The sequence below is a fragment of the Camarhynchus parvulus genome, chromosome 3, assembly GCF_901933205.1.
Source record: "Camarhynchus parvulus chromosome 3, STF_HiC, whole genome shotgun sequence".
Lineage (NCBI taxonomy): Eukaryota > Metazoa > Chordata > Aves > Passeriformes > Thraupidae > Camarhynchus > Camarhynchus parvulus.
Window position 1 is genome coordinate 36,286,827 of NC_044573.1, and position 14,274 is coordinate 36,301,100.

The 14,274-nt window shown below is 39.1% G+C and overlaps 1 protein-coding gene across 2 annotated transcripts in view; it reads right to left on the reverse strand.

The window, feature by feature from the left end:
* The window catches only part of AGPAT4 (1-acylglycerol-3-phosphate O-acyltransferase 4), a 72,010-nt gene that overhangs the window by 32,425 nt on the left and 25,311 nt on the right, over positions 1 to 14,274 (reverse strand). For both annotated transcript variants that reach the window (XM_030946045.1, XM_030946046.1), the window contains one exon: positions 1,649 to 1,818. In XM_030946045.1, coding sequence (XP_030801905.1) covers positions 1,649 to 1,818 — 170 coding nt within the window. The remainder of the gene's footprint in view (positions 1 to 1,648; positions 1,819 to 14,274) is intronic.

Here is a 14,274-nt window from a genome sequence, read left to right on the forward strand (position 1 = left end):
TCTTCTGGGAACAGTTTCTGGGAAGTAAAACCACAGCACATTACTCAGGACTAAAATAGTTTTGTGTTGGTTGTTCGGGTCTTTTGTTTACTTGTTTTTATTTTGCTGTTAAAAAAAAAAGCAAAACCACAACCAGCATATATCAGTTTCTAAAATAATCCTAAGATTAGCATAAATGCAAACTGAATATATGCAAGCAGCCAAGAAAAGGAAAAAATCTTTTCAGTTAGTGCAGCACAATAATTCCACCAGTTGTTTCTACTTTGTGGTTTCCTTATGTGTAGGTAACAACATAAAAAACTAAAACAGAATCCTTATAAATTTGGAAAACTATTTTAAAAAATTGCAGCTAGTAAGATTCCATCCAACTACACAGCAACAATGTAAAACAAGGTATTTTTGACCTTGTAGGCCCCTATTACTTTGTATAGAAACAATCCCTCAACTTTCTACATTGGTGTTTTCTGAAGAAGCACCTGACCCTCAAAACCACAGTTTTATTTAGAGAACTGAGGGCATTTGGCTTACAAAATTAGACAGACTGTACTTCAGCACCACTGTTTTTTGCACTTACACTTGCCTGACAGGAACAGGTTTCCCTACATTTCCTACTGCTCCATGCCATCCTGCAGCTCTGTACTCAAGTCCTATACAACATGGCAGAAGTTACTCAGAAGCCAACAGCCATTTTGGTTACACAAAGAGCCTGTAATGCTTAGGTTCCCCTTCCTCCCCTTTTAAGGCCTCTTTTTATGTTTTTGTTAAACAGACTCCCATTATTCTAATTTGAAAGTGACAGGAGTGGTGCCTAAATGTCCAGAAAATGCAAGGAGTCCAAAGGGAAGGCCACAAAAATCAGAGGTTCACACAATCCAAGGTCAGGACTTTTGCCAGTGGCCAGTATCAAAGCTAGAAGGATGCTGAAGAACACTGCCAAAATGAGTCACTGGTTTTCTTCCTTATGAGGGAAGAACACTTATCTAAATCCTTTATAGGCAGAGAATATCATCACCATCACAGAATCAAGTCAGGCTGATTTAGATGGGGGCTTGAATTATCTCCACGATTTGACAGGGGAAACAAAAAAAGCAACTCTGAAAACAAAGACACATGAACTCCTAGCTTAATGCAGCAGTGTATTCAACCATGAATAACTCATTCCTCCTCCATCTCTTACTGCTTTCAGCTGGTCACTGCTTTCACTTAAGATGGCTGCTCTTTCATTCTGAGAGAGGCAGGCTACATCATTCAAACTCTAGCTGTGGATTTGTAAGGCTACACTGGAAAAAGCCAACAAATTCTGTAATTAAACTGGGAAAGAATCATGGGCTAGCTCATCTTTGTGCAGCACAATGAACTGCAATAGTAACTTAGTAAATACACAGAGAGAAATAATTGCAATGATCTCCACAGGTTAAGAAAATATTTCCTTCATCAGCTTTAACTGCAATGCTTTTAAAATAGCTGTGGTTTCGTGAGCCATCCTGTCTCCACATACTTGCACTGCACTGCTTTAGGTTCACCTCTAATTTTGGACAGCAGCCTAGTGAAATTCGAGCATGGATCTATTAATTCAAAAACACAATTAACTTGTTTTGCCATTTTTTCCACATCCAAGGAGATTTATCTTATATACTAAGTAACTCACCCCCAAGACCCCAAATCTCTCACAAAAGTTCCAACCACAGAGAAAGTCAATTTCAAAGTTGTGATTAAGGATTACGATGGCATTCTCCTTCCCGTACTTGTGGTAACTCTCTGGGTCAGTGTAAAGGGTGCAATTGGTGCCTGACCACCATTCCAGCAACATCACCATCTCTGAAACAAAGAAAGAGAAATATGTGAATGCACACAGTATCTGCAAAACCACAAAAGAGTAATGTGCTGAAAACATCAGTCACCTCAATGGCATGTGGCAAAGAAAGTGCTGTAATGAAGAACACGTAAGAGGGCTGTTTAAAACACAGCTATCTCTACAAGCTGGAAAGAGGTTTCTCAGCAGTATCCTAGTGACTATCACATGTCTTTCCTTTCCTATTTGCTTGTCCCACTATCAAGCACAGGCTTGTACTGTACACTTTGTGTTTGTTTTGCTTGGAACTTTAAGCCTGACCACAAGACTTGTGAATCAAACCTTTATTTAGCGAAATCACTCTGGTCTGGGGCACAGGAAATTGAGGTGAGTCAGTAAAGCCAAGAAACTCTGAGAGCTCTATCTCCACAGAGATGGAAAATGAAAACCTGAAAGCAATGGCTCTCCTAAAGCAACCCATGTCTTGAGCTGGGAGTACTGTGGGACTAAATGAAAGCTGTCTGTCTGAGACTGAAAAGGAGTTAAGGGATACATCTGCCTCCTGTCAAAGCTGACTGGAAAGTTCTGAACCAAAGCAAAGGTCTAATGTAAGGGGTTATTCTTTGTTAAGTGAAACATATCTCTCTGGTGCCACATGAATGCCTCTGCTGGAAGGATGAGATATCCAAGATGCTCTCCTGGGTAAGACAAGCCTGAAGGCACCACAAATGCTCATCCACTTCAGGGAAGAACAAAACCAGGCCAGTCTTTGAAATACATTTTAATTCCTTTCCATTTTGGTCCCCTACTGGTCACATCTACTGACAGAAAGCATAAACCAGCCAGGAACAGGTCTACATTTCCAGCCATCATGAATAAAATTATCTGCCTGAAGCTCTTGGATAACATTGTGCTGTACACTGGAGAACAGGCATTAATGATGTGAATGAATTCTATCTAACAGTGCTACAGGCAGGCTAATAGACAATCTCTATTCAGGTAACATTACCTTAATATGATAAAATTGTGTTTATGATACAAATAAATGATTGACTTGTCAGTCCACTTGCTTACTTCTAATCAGAGACTACTACGGCAGCAGGAGTACATTATTATTTAATGCATGCTATTATGCATCAAAACAACAGCCTGAGATGTGGAGGGAGACCGAAAGTGCGATATGCCAACCACAGAATGGCAGATTTCACTGACTGCAAACTAATTTTTCAGTGAAAACCAAAGATATTCACATCTCAGCGAGGCACCTGTGAAGATACAGAAGCAAATATCTTTCCCCTGTAAAGAGCCGCCTTGTGAAACACACTTAATATTATATCTAAGGTCATAGATTTGTATTACATTTATACTGGAAATAAAAGCCCCCCATTCCCCAAAACACAGCAAAATTGAGTAATAGCTGAGGGAAAAAAACCCCATCCCACACTGTAATTTTCAAACTTTTGCAGAATCTACAGTCACATCCTAGAGCAGAACACCATCACAGAAAAGAAAGGGAATTAGTGACAGGATTCAATCTTTTGCTTAACTAGGAATCCAACTAAGAGAAAAAATTACTGCCACATGACTTTCCTCTTTTTAACACCTCCTGCCATTGAATCTATTCCCTGGGAAAGAAAATCAAAAAGCCAGAGATGACGAAGGTAAGACTGTCTTGACAAAAAAGCCAACTTTACCTCAGAAAAGTCATCCCAGTTCAAGTGTGAATTTTTTATTTATTTTGTGTTTTACTAAGGAATTTGAACAAAACTAATAACATATCGTGAATCTCACTATACAGGTGTGCCACATGCATAGAGCTCTTCAGTTGATATATTCAGTTTCAAATACATTCCAAAAAAGCACAAGCAAAATTATTTCAAGATGTGCTTTGATTTTTCAGGCTTCACATAAGCAGGATTTTTGTTTGAATAAATACTGCAGAAATAGGTCCCTATCCCTCACCTCACATACCATTTGTCACTGACATGCTCCGGGAGCTGCTGCAGAAACACAGAGCAGGCACTGAACACCACTGTATGTAAAGACAGTAAATACCATCTGCCAGCCTCTAACTTCTTAACATGTTTCTTTCCCTTATCTTCCCTACTCCTTCTTTCCCCCTCTTCCTAGCCTCCTTTCTCCTTGTGGATCTCAAGCAATGAAAAGTAGTGTCAGTTTGTGCTACTCTTGCATTGTGTCACCAGCTTACTTCCACAACCTCGCAGAGAAATTTATTACCCAGCAACCTGCTGTGTGGCTCAGCCACACAAGGTCACCTATTCACACCCTCCTCCTTCCTTCACAGTACAGAGATTATCAGAGGAAGTTTCTTCCTTTGTACACCAATCATACTGTAGGAGCAGAAATCAACTGCATAGAGGGAAGAAAAAAAGATTCTTTTGCCCCTTTAATGAGGTTTTGGAGTTTCACTGCCACAACTGAGCTGATGAATACATATTCAACCACATCATGAGGGTTCCTACCTTTTAAGCAGTTCCTACCTTCAAAGCAATTCTTCCAGTGACACCGCCAAACAATTAAGGCAAAGGAAGGAGAAAATCCAAAGGAACTTGAAATCTCCACTCCCTGCTTTGAAGGCAGACTTCTTGCAGTGCATTACAACCAGCTTCAGAAGAAGCTGATGGCAGAGAGAAATCATAACTTCAAATGCTTAATATGGATACTCAGTGTGCTCAGGAATTTTGAGCTTTTTTACCTCTCTGAAATAAAAAAAAACCACTCATCCTGCTCAAAAGAAAACCCCTACCTCCTGCAAGAGTAGGTAGTTTCCTTGCCCTTCACTGCACAAATCTGAGCTGCTTCAATGCCAGCACTTCCAGAACAAGTAACTAGGGAAAAAATCTCCAAGGCAGAGCTGAACTATAAGTCATTAAATGAAAAACAGCATTTAAGGCAAGAAGGGAAACACACAGAGCTTACTGAGACTTACACCTCAAAGTTTTGCAGGAATGAGTCATTAAAGCAGTTAACACTGTCATTCTGTAGAAGGTGCTAGTAATTCCTTTAGCTAACTACTCTTGATAAGGACCAGATGACCTGCTGTGGCTCCTTCTAACCTTATCCATTCTGTGATTATGCGATAAACATGAAAACATTTGCTTACAAGATTAACTATAACTTACCTATTTTAAAGTTTCATTAAAAGCATAATTCTGCATTGACTCAATAGGAACAATAATTTGTAAATTCTCAAGTAAGTGCATAACATTATTTAAAGAGCTACAGAACTATTTCCCTCCATGACATTCTTCATTTCTTTTAATCTCTTAATTTTCTTTAATCTCTGTATCAAGGCAACACCAAGAACTCAGAAAATTCTTATGGGAATATGTAGTAAAAGCATAGCAAACTCTCCCATACAAATAAAAGCACAACAAAAAGGCACGTTGTGACCATCATTTCAAAGAGCAAACAGGGTGAATGGCTGCATGATGAACGACTGCACTGCATGCAACACTGGGGAAAGCATTCTCAATAATGCAAAAATAAGGCTGAAGACAGACTGACAGGTAGCATAGTCTAGAATCTGCCTGTCTGTGGAAGAATGACTTGCAATAACTTACTACCTTTCCAGATTTTCAGACTGCACCTATTAGGGGCACTTCCTAAGAATTTTTCAAAGAATGAAGTCTACAGGTAACTAAGAAAAGCAAGTCTCTATCTTCCCTAGACTACTTAAAAGCCCTCTGTGCATCACAGGCAGCGTTAAACCTCTGAATTCACTGCAAAGCTGGCTGAGAGTTTTTCTAAATACTCCCAAGTATTCCTGACAGAGGCTATTCTAGTGTTTCACTCTGCTGTCTAACCTGACTGGGCATTTATTTCTGGTCTCTACTTCCTCCTACTCTGCAGGAGCTGCAAGTAATTATGAGGAAAACTTGAAGGCAGGAATTCTGCTTGCATTGATTAGGTACATGAAAGTAGAGCTCAGAGCTGAATATTGCTACATGTCCACAGGAAAAACATTCAAAATAACTTATTTTTATAAAAAAACATATATATCTTTCCTGTGAAGGGCAGTAAAAACTGGTTCTTGGGGGGAAAAAACCCCTGCAGCTAAAAAGTCAAGCAATGCCTCTCCCCCTTCCCCCAGATAAGTGGGAAGTCATACAGGAAGCCCAGCCAGACTAAGCATCAGCTTTCCAGCTTCATATTTTCTTCCATGCATGTGTGGCACCAATGAGGTATAATGCACTTATCCGGCTCATTCCAACACAACTCTTCCACCTGTGGGAAAATGTAGGATGCCTGGTTTTCTGTGATTTTGTGGGTTTAAATAGAACACCAAAATCCAACCCCCTCTTTCCTTAGCACCACCACATGTCCCATTCCCTACCCCCACCATCTACTACAGCGGGTGGTAAAACCATTGATATCTTTGGACTTGTTTCCCCCTCCCTTAAAGCTGTCTTGCAGCAAAAGTACTGGCTGATGGCAGGAAGAGGTTATGGGGAATCATGCACACAAATTTAAAAAGAAAAAAAGCAAAACCCTTCTCTCGTGCCTTCAGGTCTGGTTTTGCAGATTTTTGACCCAGTCTCCTTGGAAGACTCTTTAAGCAACTTCCTTGAACAACTCTTTAACTAATTACATGTCTGTGCTTTTAAGGACAGAAATAACCAACAGAGAGGAAGGAAGAAATGGTGACTTTTAATTCCCCACTCATCACAATGAGTTACTGGATGTGCTTGCCAGGAGACGGATAAGCACAGCACAGCCCTTTCACATATTCAGGTTCCAAATCACATACATTTGCTTGCAGGAAATTAATTTAACATACCTTTCTTCAACAATCATATATTCCAACACAGATAATGCGCTGCATTTGCCACAAATGACTGAGGACAGTAAAGCACGTGCTGATCAAAGGAATTAGTACAACAAACAGTGAAAGAAAACATGCTGCTTGGCAAGTTCCTATGGCACTGACGTTTGCTTTGTATGGGCACAAAATCAGGCAGTTGCGTCTCTTCCGGATGTGGTTTCTTGCTGTCCAAAACACCACTGGCTTTTTCTACTGTGTGCAGAAGCAGCACCACAGAGAAACTGCTTAGCAAAGAACAAATGCTTACAGCTCATTCACGGCAAATCACTGTGCAAAAGGAACACCAGTCTCGTTCCAATGCTTTCTTTTAAGCAGTTTTCTATACACGTGCACACACACCCCCAAAAATATTTTTTGATTTAGGCATCCTCGGCCTACTTGTAGGTTTTATTATTTTAAGCCTGCATATCTTTAAGAAATACTGTCCCTTCCAAGCTATTTGAATAAGCCATTCACTGTTACGAATGGCACATCATGACCAGTGGGTTTATTACAGAGACCTTAACATTCACTTCCTCATGGGAATTAGTTATCAGCAGAAGGGAGATAACAGCCTGAAAGGAAGTGCTGAAGCTACCAACTGCAGCTAGCAGGTGATGCCAAGAAGCTTGTGGGAAGAAGTCACTGACCCTCTTACAGCGGCAGGTTATTTGAGAAGAAGAAACAGCATATATCTGTCATGAGAACACATGCATGTTTTCCATGTTGGTGGATTCATACGAGTGACTTCTGCTTCCTCTTAAAGAAAGCCTAATCTATAATAATCTAAAACCAGTCAGAAGATAGCTGGGAATGAATGATTATGAAGCTATTGTTAATGCCACCTCCACGATGCCTGGGTACCTCCAACACACTATTCCACAGACAGTTCTGCCACTGTCTGTTCTGTATCCCTGCTCTATCTAAATACATATATACCAAGTCTCCTTCCTCTGACAGGCTAAATGGGGAAATAGATAAATTAACAGATTTACAAAACAGATTTTCTGGGTAAGAAATAACATGAAAATTTCTGCTCTGTCCTTAGCAGAAGGAAGCATCTTATCTCAGCAAGCAGTAGCTGGTGTCAGGTTCCATGAATATTAGATGATGTTTTTTAATAAATTATTCAGTATTTGATGTACACAAACCAGGAAGCTGAGGACATTCATCTGTACAAGCACAGACAGGCAGAAGAGATGAGTGTTGAGAGAAGAAACTTGTAGTTGAAAAAACTTAAAATAAGGTGTTAATAAGTGCTCTGCAGTGATCAGTAATGCAGCATTTGACAGCCCTTATCTGATTAGTTTGGGCTTGAACAGCAACCACTCTCTAAAGAGATAAACAACTTTCTTATTCTGGCACACAGACTCACCTGGGACAAAGCAAAACATCACCTGATCCATCACACATCCCTCTCCTGTCATGCCCTCATTAAAGATGACCCCACATCATGCCTTACCCCAGGGCCTAAATGAACAGTACATATGATGTTACTCCAGTTCTCATTTGTATGATTAGGGTGGCATGTTGCTGTCTAAATCCCAAAACAGAAGCTTAAATGAAAGCAGGGTGACCTACATTAAGCTTAAGTAAGTGCCATCTTAAAATGATAGATTCAAAAAATTAAATCTAGTAAGTACAGAGTAGTTACAAATCTGGTCTCATAAAACACCAAATAAAAAAGTACTCATCATCAGGTAATCAAGTTTCTACTGTTTCTTTTCAAGTATTTTGTTGATGCCAGAAAGGCCAGGAAAAAAAACCCCTTCAAATCTACCACTTCTAGACAATGTTAAGCCATTCACATAGTACAATAAAAGAAATTCCTATTAATAAACTTTGTGGATGATAAAAAGTCAGAACAGAGTTTAAGAATCAGATGACCTTGAGAGGTAAGGTAACATAAATGGAATTCATTTTGATGGGATGCATCGTTGCTTCGTATCTTGCAGAACTAATAAAAATAGAGCCTCATAATTTGGAAATGACAGAGAAGATAATTATCTGGGAACATTATTTTGCCACTGAACATTTCTGCTCCATTCATATTATGCAGTCAAAGACTGAAAAAGATGACATAAGGATGTTTGTTCCTGGAGAGAAGGGAATCATGCATTGCAACACTGAGAAAATCTCTGGGCCAGCACACCAGTACCAGACATCCATGCCCAGGAAGGAAACGCTGAAACAAAGCAGATGCAGACCAGGTCTATCAGGATGACCTGAAAGCAGAAAAGTTTGGCCCAGTGGAGCTTTAAAACAAATGCTAGAAGAGGACTGGGTGGGCTCCCCCCAAACATGGCTTATGGATAAGGAAAGTTAACAGCACAGAAAAAGAACAATTTAAGCTAAATACAATCAGCACAAGAACATCCATGTCTAAAGTGACTGAAATTACAGGCATCCAATATTCTGAAGATTGTTCTGATTACTTTGTCAGATAAAAATGCATAGCAGTTTTGTAAATTGAGTAAGAACCATCTTAAAAACACTACATTATACCACTGCTAGAAATGCAATGGCTCACCAACTCCTTTCTAGTCCTATACTCTGTAGCTAGGAAAGGAAGTGAGATTTTTCCAAACAGACTGCCTTACTGACCTCTCTCCTCTCTTCCATCACTGCCTGGGAAACACACTGCAGATTGAGAAACACTGCTACCCCAAGCTGCAATGAGTATTCACTGGACCAAGGGGAAGACAATATCTTGCAGCCACCAGCAAAGGCTTCTGTTTAAGCAGGGTAGCACCAGACAGAAACCTTTCCCAAGGGAGTTCTCTGCTGAAAATCACCTGCCAGGAGGCCAGAACCTCAAAATTTGAGTATCCAAATAAGCAAACATGAACCAAGTTAATAGATGTCAGTCTTAGCTTGTATTTATTCAATCATGATTGACTTCTTTGACATGAATGATCAACATGTCCTTAATTATAGGGTGATCAGCATTGTCCACGCTCAGGTCTCATGCTTTCATTCAGAACAAAAGCACACACACTCATGTGATTTGCTTTATTTTGCCATATGCATTAGGGGAGTTATTTGACTGAAGTGAATCATGCTTAACTCATGCATTTAGTAAAAAGACTTGTTCTCACACAATCTTTCTCTTTCTTGCATGTATTCTTTATATAGCCTTTATGTCTCTATATACAAATTTATCCTCCTTAGTTTCAAATGAAAAATGAAAAATTTGGGCTTTAGAAGGAAAGCATATCAGAACAAGAGAAAAATTCCCATTATTTTGATGCTCTAAATCCCTGCCATCATCACATTTAACCCGCATTTTCAGCTACTGACAAGAACTGACATGAGTTTATCTCTGAGAAAAATGACTGATGATAGAAAAAAACTATGAGCCGCCAAAGCAAGCAATCTTCAGCACAAATAGGAAAACTGAATTAGGAAACTCAACAAAAGGTTAATTAAATCCTAAGAAAATCTGCAATGTTTTAAAATAAAGCCTCTAGTTATCAAGAATTACATTTCATAGAGGTGTAAACACATAACAAGAAGGAACTATGGTGTCTGCAGAACGGCAGAACAAAAAAACCATGGCTAATGGCTTCCAAGGTTTCTATACTTTTCCAGTAACATTTAAATCTGGATTTTGATTTTAGATAACTGGTGCACTCAGGAGAAACATCGGCATATTTCTAGATATAATATGCTATTAATTATATTAATAGCAAATTATAATTGTATTAGTTACATTAATAGCATTAATATAAAAAGGATTAATTTTTAGACTCAAGTCAAGACATATAACTTCTACTCATCCTTCTTCTGCACAAGATATTCTACCTAAATTTCAATAATGGAAGAAAAAATTGACAAGGCACCTGTACTATATAATCAGAATTAATGATGAATAACCACAGAACCTCTATCACTGAGAACACTGTTCAGAACAAAACCATTACTCATTTTTCACTTGCATTCTATGAATTCCCTCTCTCTGCCTGTAATCTTACAGCATCTCATCACGTGAGGTCTTGAGAGACAAGAACTATGTCCCAGTGCTTATTTTAGCTTCTTAATCCCTATCAGTGACTTTCACAAAATGTTCTTTAAAGGGACAATAAGGTCAGAAACTACAAATCAAACAAATGGCTTTCATGAATTAAAAATAAAGTACTACAGATCAAATATACCTATCAAGTATCAAGCGGTGATTTTTGTCCTGGATGCAGCCTGTAACCCTTCAAGATGATTGAAAAATATCCAAATATATAAATATATGAAAACCCCCGTTTTTTCTCACTGAAGAATATAATGCACATGAGAAAGTGCACATTCTGTTAGGACAAACATATATCCAAAGTAACAACAATATTACACCACACTTAAGCACACTAGTGCCTCTCAATTTACATTTAGTTTGATTGCGCTTGCATTTCTCTTTCCTCAAAGCTTTTACAAAACTAATCCACTGCTGGAATATCACAACCTGCTCAGACAGCCTGCAAGATCATGTGCTCCAGCAGATGAGGATGCAAATGAGCCATTTGCTTGTTTAATCTCTCACTGCTCGAACTGAAAGGGTATCCACAAAAAACAAAAACAAACCCCCCAAAAACCCCCCAAAAAAAGCATTACCATCTTCCTGCTATGTAGTCCCAGTGGCTCAGTATAATTGCAAAAATTCTGCACAAAGAGGTAATAAGCTTTTTGTTTTTTTCATATCTGGTGCAAGCAACAGTGTTGTACTCTTAGAACTATTTGTGTTGAATAATCTTCCCAGAAAACAGAGGTTTAGCTTACACGGTCCATTGAAATCTTGCACCAACAAGCTCCAAGTTTACCCTCGTCTATTCATTTTCCAGAAAGAGAACCTCTGTAAGTTACAAAAATCAGGCTCTGCTTCTCTGGTAACCCAAGCCATTTTCCTATTCAGTGCTTTGCAAATTATGAAGAGTAGCAGCCAGACACACCATTTCAGGTTGGTACAGGAGAAACAGTTTAAAAGGCACAATCTGACTTGTAGCAGTAGTAAAATAAAGACCTGTCATACAAACAAGTCATGCACATGTCAGGAGTAAAGAAGTATCATAAAATCATATGCATATGCACTACTGATATTTCTGTCAACTTTTTCATGAGTATTTCTGGCATCATAGCAAAAAGAAAGAAGAAAACTCTTCAATATTTAACAAGGGCATACAATATTACATAAAGTATACCAGGTACCAAAATATTATCCCATGACAGACTGATCAAAACTGTAGAGGAATCCCATAAAAAAAAAAAAGACAGCCTATTGCAAGTCAGTTTCTTCCTCACCAGCATTTGAATTTAGCTTCATTCCTTTCTGAATTACCTTTACCACCTTCGTTGCCTCAGCTTTCTCAAAACCACATACATGATCCATGTGACTCACCCACTTGGATGCAGCATCTGCCAGCTTGTAAAACAACAGGGGTTTCCCACCCTTCAGGCCATACACACTACTGATTCATCATGGATCAGAACACACAGCTTTAACTCATGCAGGCTCACACTTCCTCTTTGCTAAGGAAAACCTACAGCTTTTTAGAAACAACTCTTCTTGAAGGCCATCCAGACTTCTCACAGGATTTCAGACATGCAAAATTAAGAGAAGCACAGTAACAGCATCAGCTCTATCAGACCTATCAAGTGCAGACTGCAGCTTTTAGGCTGCCAGGTGGCACCATGCCAGAGGTCTTTGTGATTCTGTGCAGGCCATTTGAATCTCCTCTAAAGTCTTGCCTAAAAAGCTGGAAAGGAGAAAGCCAATGCAAATAAACACTATTTAGCATTTGAGTTTACTGAGCTGTGTTTGAAGGCTTAGACAAGAACCTCCTCTGGTATCAATACAGCTGATTAATATCTTTGCAACATCTTGCACCACAGTAGAACTAAGAAAAAGGAACAGGAAGAGCCTTGAGGTCCTGTCTAAATAGGGGCTTGTTACTTGAAAATGGTGTAATTTCTACCAGTTCAAATCTTTCTCCAAGTGGAATTGCCAAGTAAGGCAATTGTAGTGAAAGAAACATCAGCTTGTTCACTGAAGGACAGAAATCACTCATGTCCTAGGCTGCTGTGAGCATCACTCCTTTCAGCTTTTTTCTGACTGCCAAGGGTGTGACTGAGAAGCTTGTGAGACAAGCTTCTAGCTTCAGCTAGATGTCATGCACAGGTTTTTCCAACAGCTTGCCTCTGTGGGACAAAGCTTGCATGGAGGCTTCCACAAGGAAAAACTCAACCCACAGTCTTCCAAATCTAGATGTTCCAGCATATCAGATCACTCCTTGACATAGTAAAGCAGTGGGCAAGTGAGCAGATTTCAAGGTTCAACATGGAAGACTTTGGTTTATGAACTTTATGCAAGAAGTACATACTCTTCAAGAGAAAGAGTAGAGTTTCTTCTAATGAGGGTCCAGTGTGAAATCTGAAGAGCAAGCCTCTCTCCACTCTTACTGAAGAAAAAAATAGCTGAACAGCAAAGAAAAAATAAATCTAAAAAAATATTCAAAATGCTGTTTTAAAATACATTTAATTTTTGCAAATCAGAGTTGGCCATCTATCAAAAGCCGACACAACAAGGAATGTGGACAGGAAGGAGCGTTTCACCTGCCATCTACCATTCCTGGCAGGGGGGACAGAGGGAGCCCTAGGCTGGCCAGAGCCCACTGCTCATCCCTCAGATGCAGAGAGCTAAGGCAGGGTGTGAAGTGTACAGAACCAGTCTTCAGGTAAGCATGCAAGGCAGTGTTCTTTTACAGAGCACAGGGCACACACAGGTTGCTGAAAGAGGAGCTCACAGGTAATTGCTCAAAGGCATGCACTACACAGAGGCAGCCTGTGACTAGAATGATATGCTAAAGGAACACTTCATAAAGTGTGTCATTTTGAATATTAAAGTACAAACAAAGCTTTCACTTTAAAGTGGTAACAGATCACCTCTGCCCAACACTTACTAATCTGTCAACGTAAGTTCAAGATAAAAATCACAGATAAGTAGAGAGACCAAATATATTGTACTGTTAAAAACCAAACCAAATCAAACCAAACCAAAGACTGATGGTGCACAGATTTTTTTCCCCCTCCATTTTTGTTTCCCTCAAACACACACTGACATTTACTTAAAATGGCCAGATTTTCAACTAGCATAAAAATAATCTTCATCTCTGGTCTAGTTACTGTTAATACATGCCAAGTTACACAAAATAAGGATTAGACTCATCACACCTACTACAAAGCTAAAGTTTATCTGTGCTTTGATCTTCCTAGCAACTTCATCTCAGTGCTTGCTTAGTGGTAGAATTAAAACCTGCATATACATGTGCATAAAGTGGCTAATGTACTAAGTGAAAAATATGCTGCTTTATTAAAACATAATGACTGTATAACACAATGATAGTTCTGGTGCTTGCTGAGTCTCAGCTCCATGACCAATATCCATTTGATTTTCTTATAAAATTAAGACAACAGAATACTATTGATAAAAAGGGGATTCACCCTTTTTGATTGGCCGTCATCAGTGGTTTCTCAGATGAAATGTACAAAACAAAATAAACTACAAACAGTTTAATATGGCCAAGCCAGCATTCCTGTAACACAGCCAAACTGAAATTGCTTTGGGAATCAAGATCAGAATCAGATTTAATGCAAGATGTTAAATGCACAAGTCTTC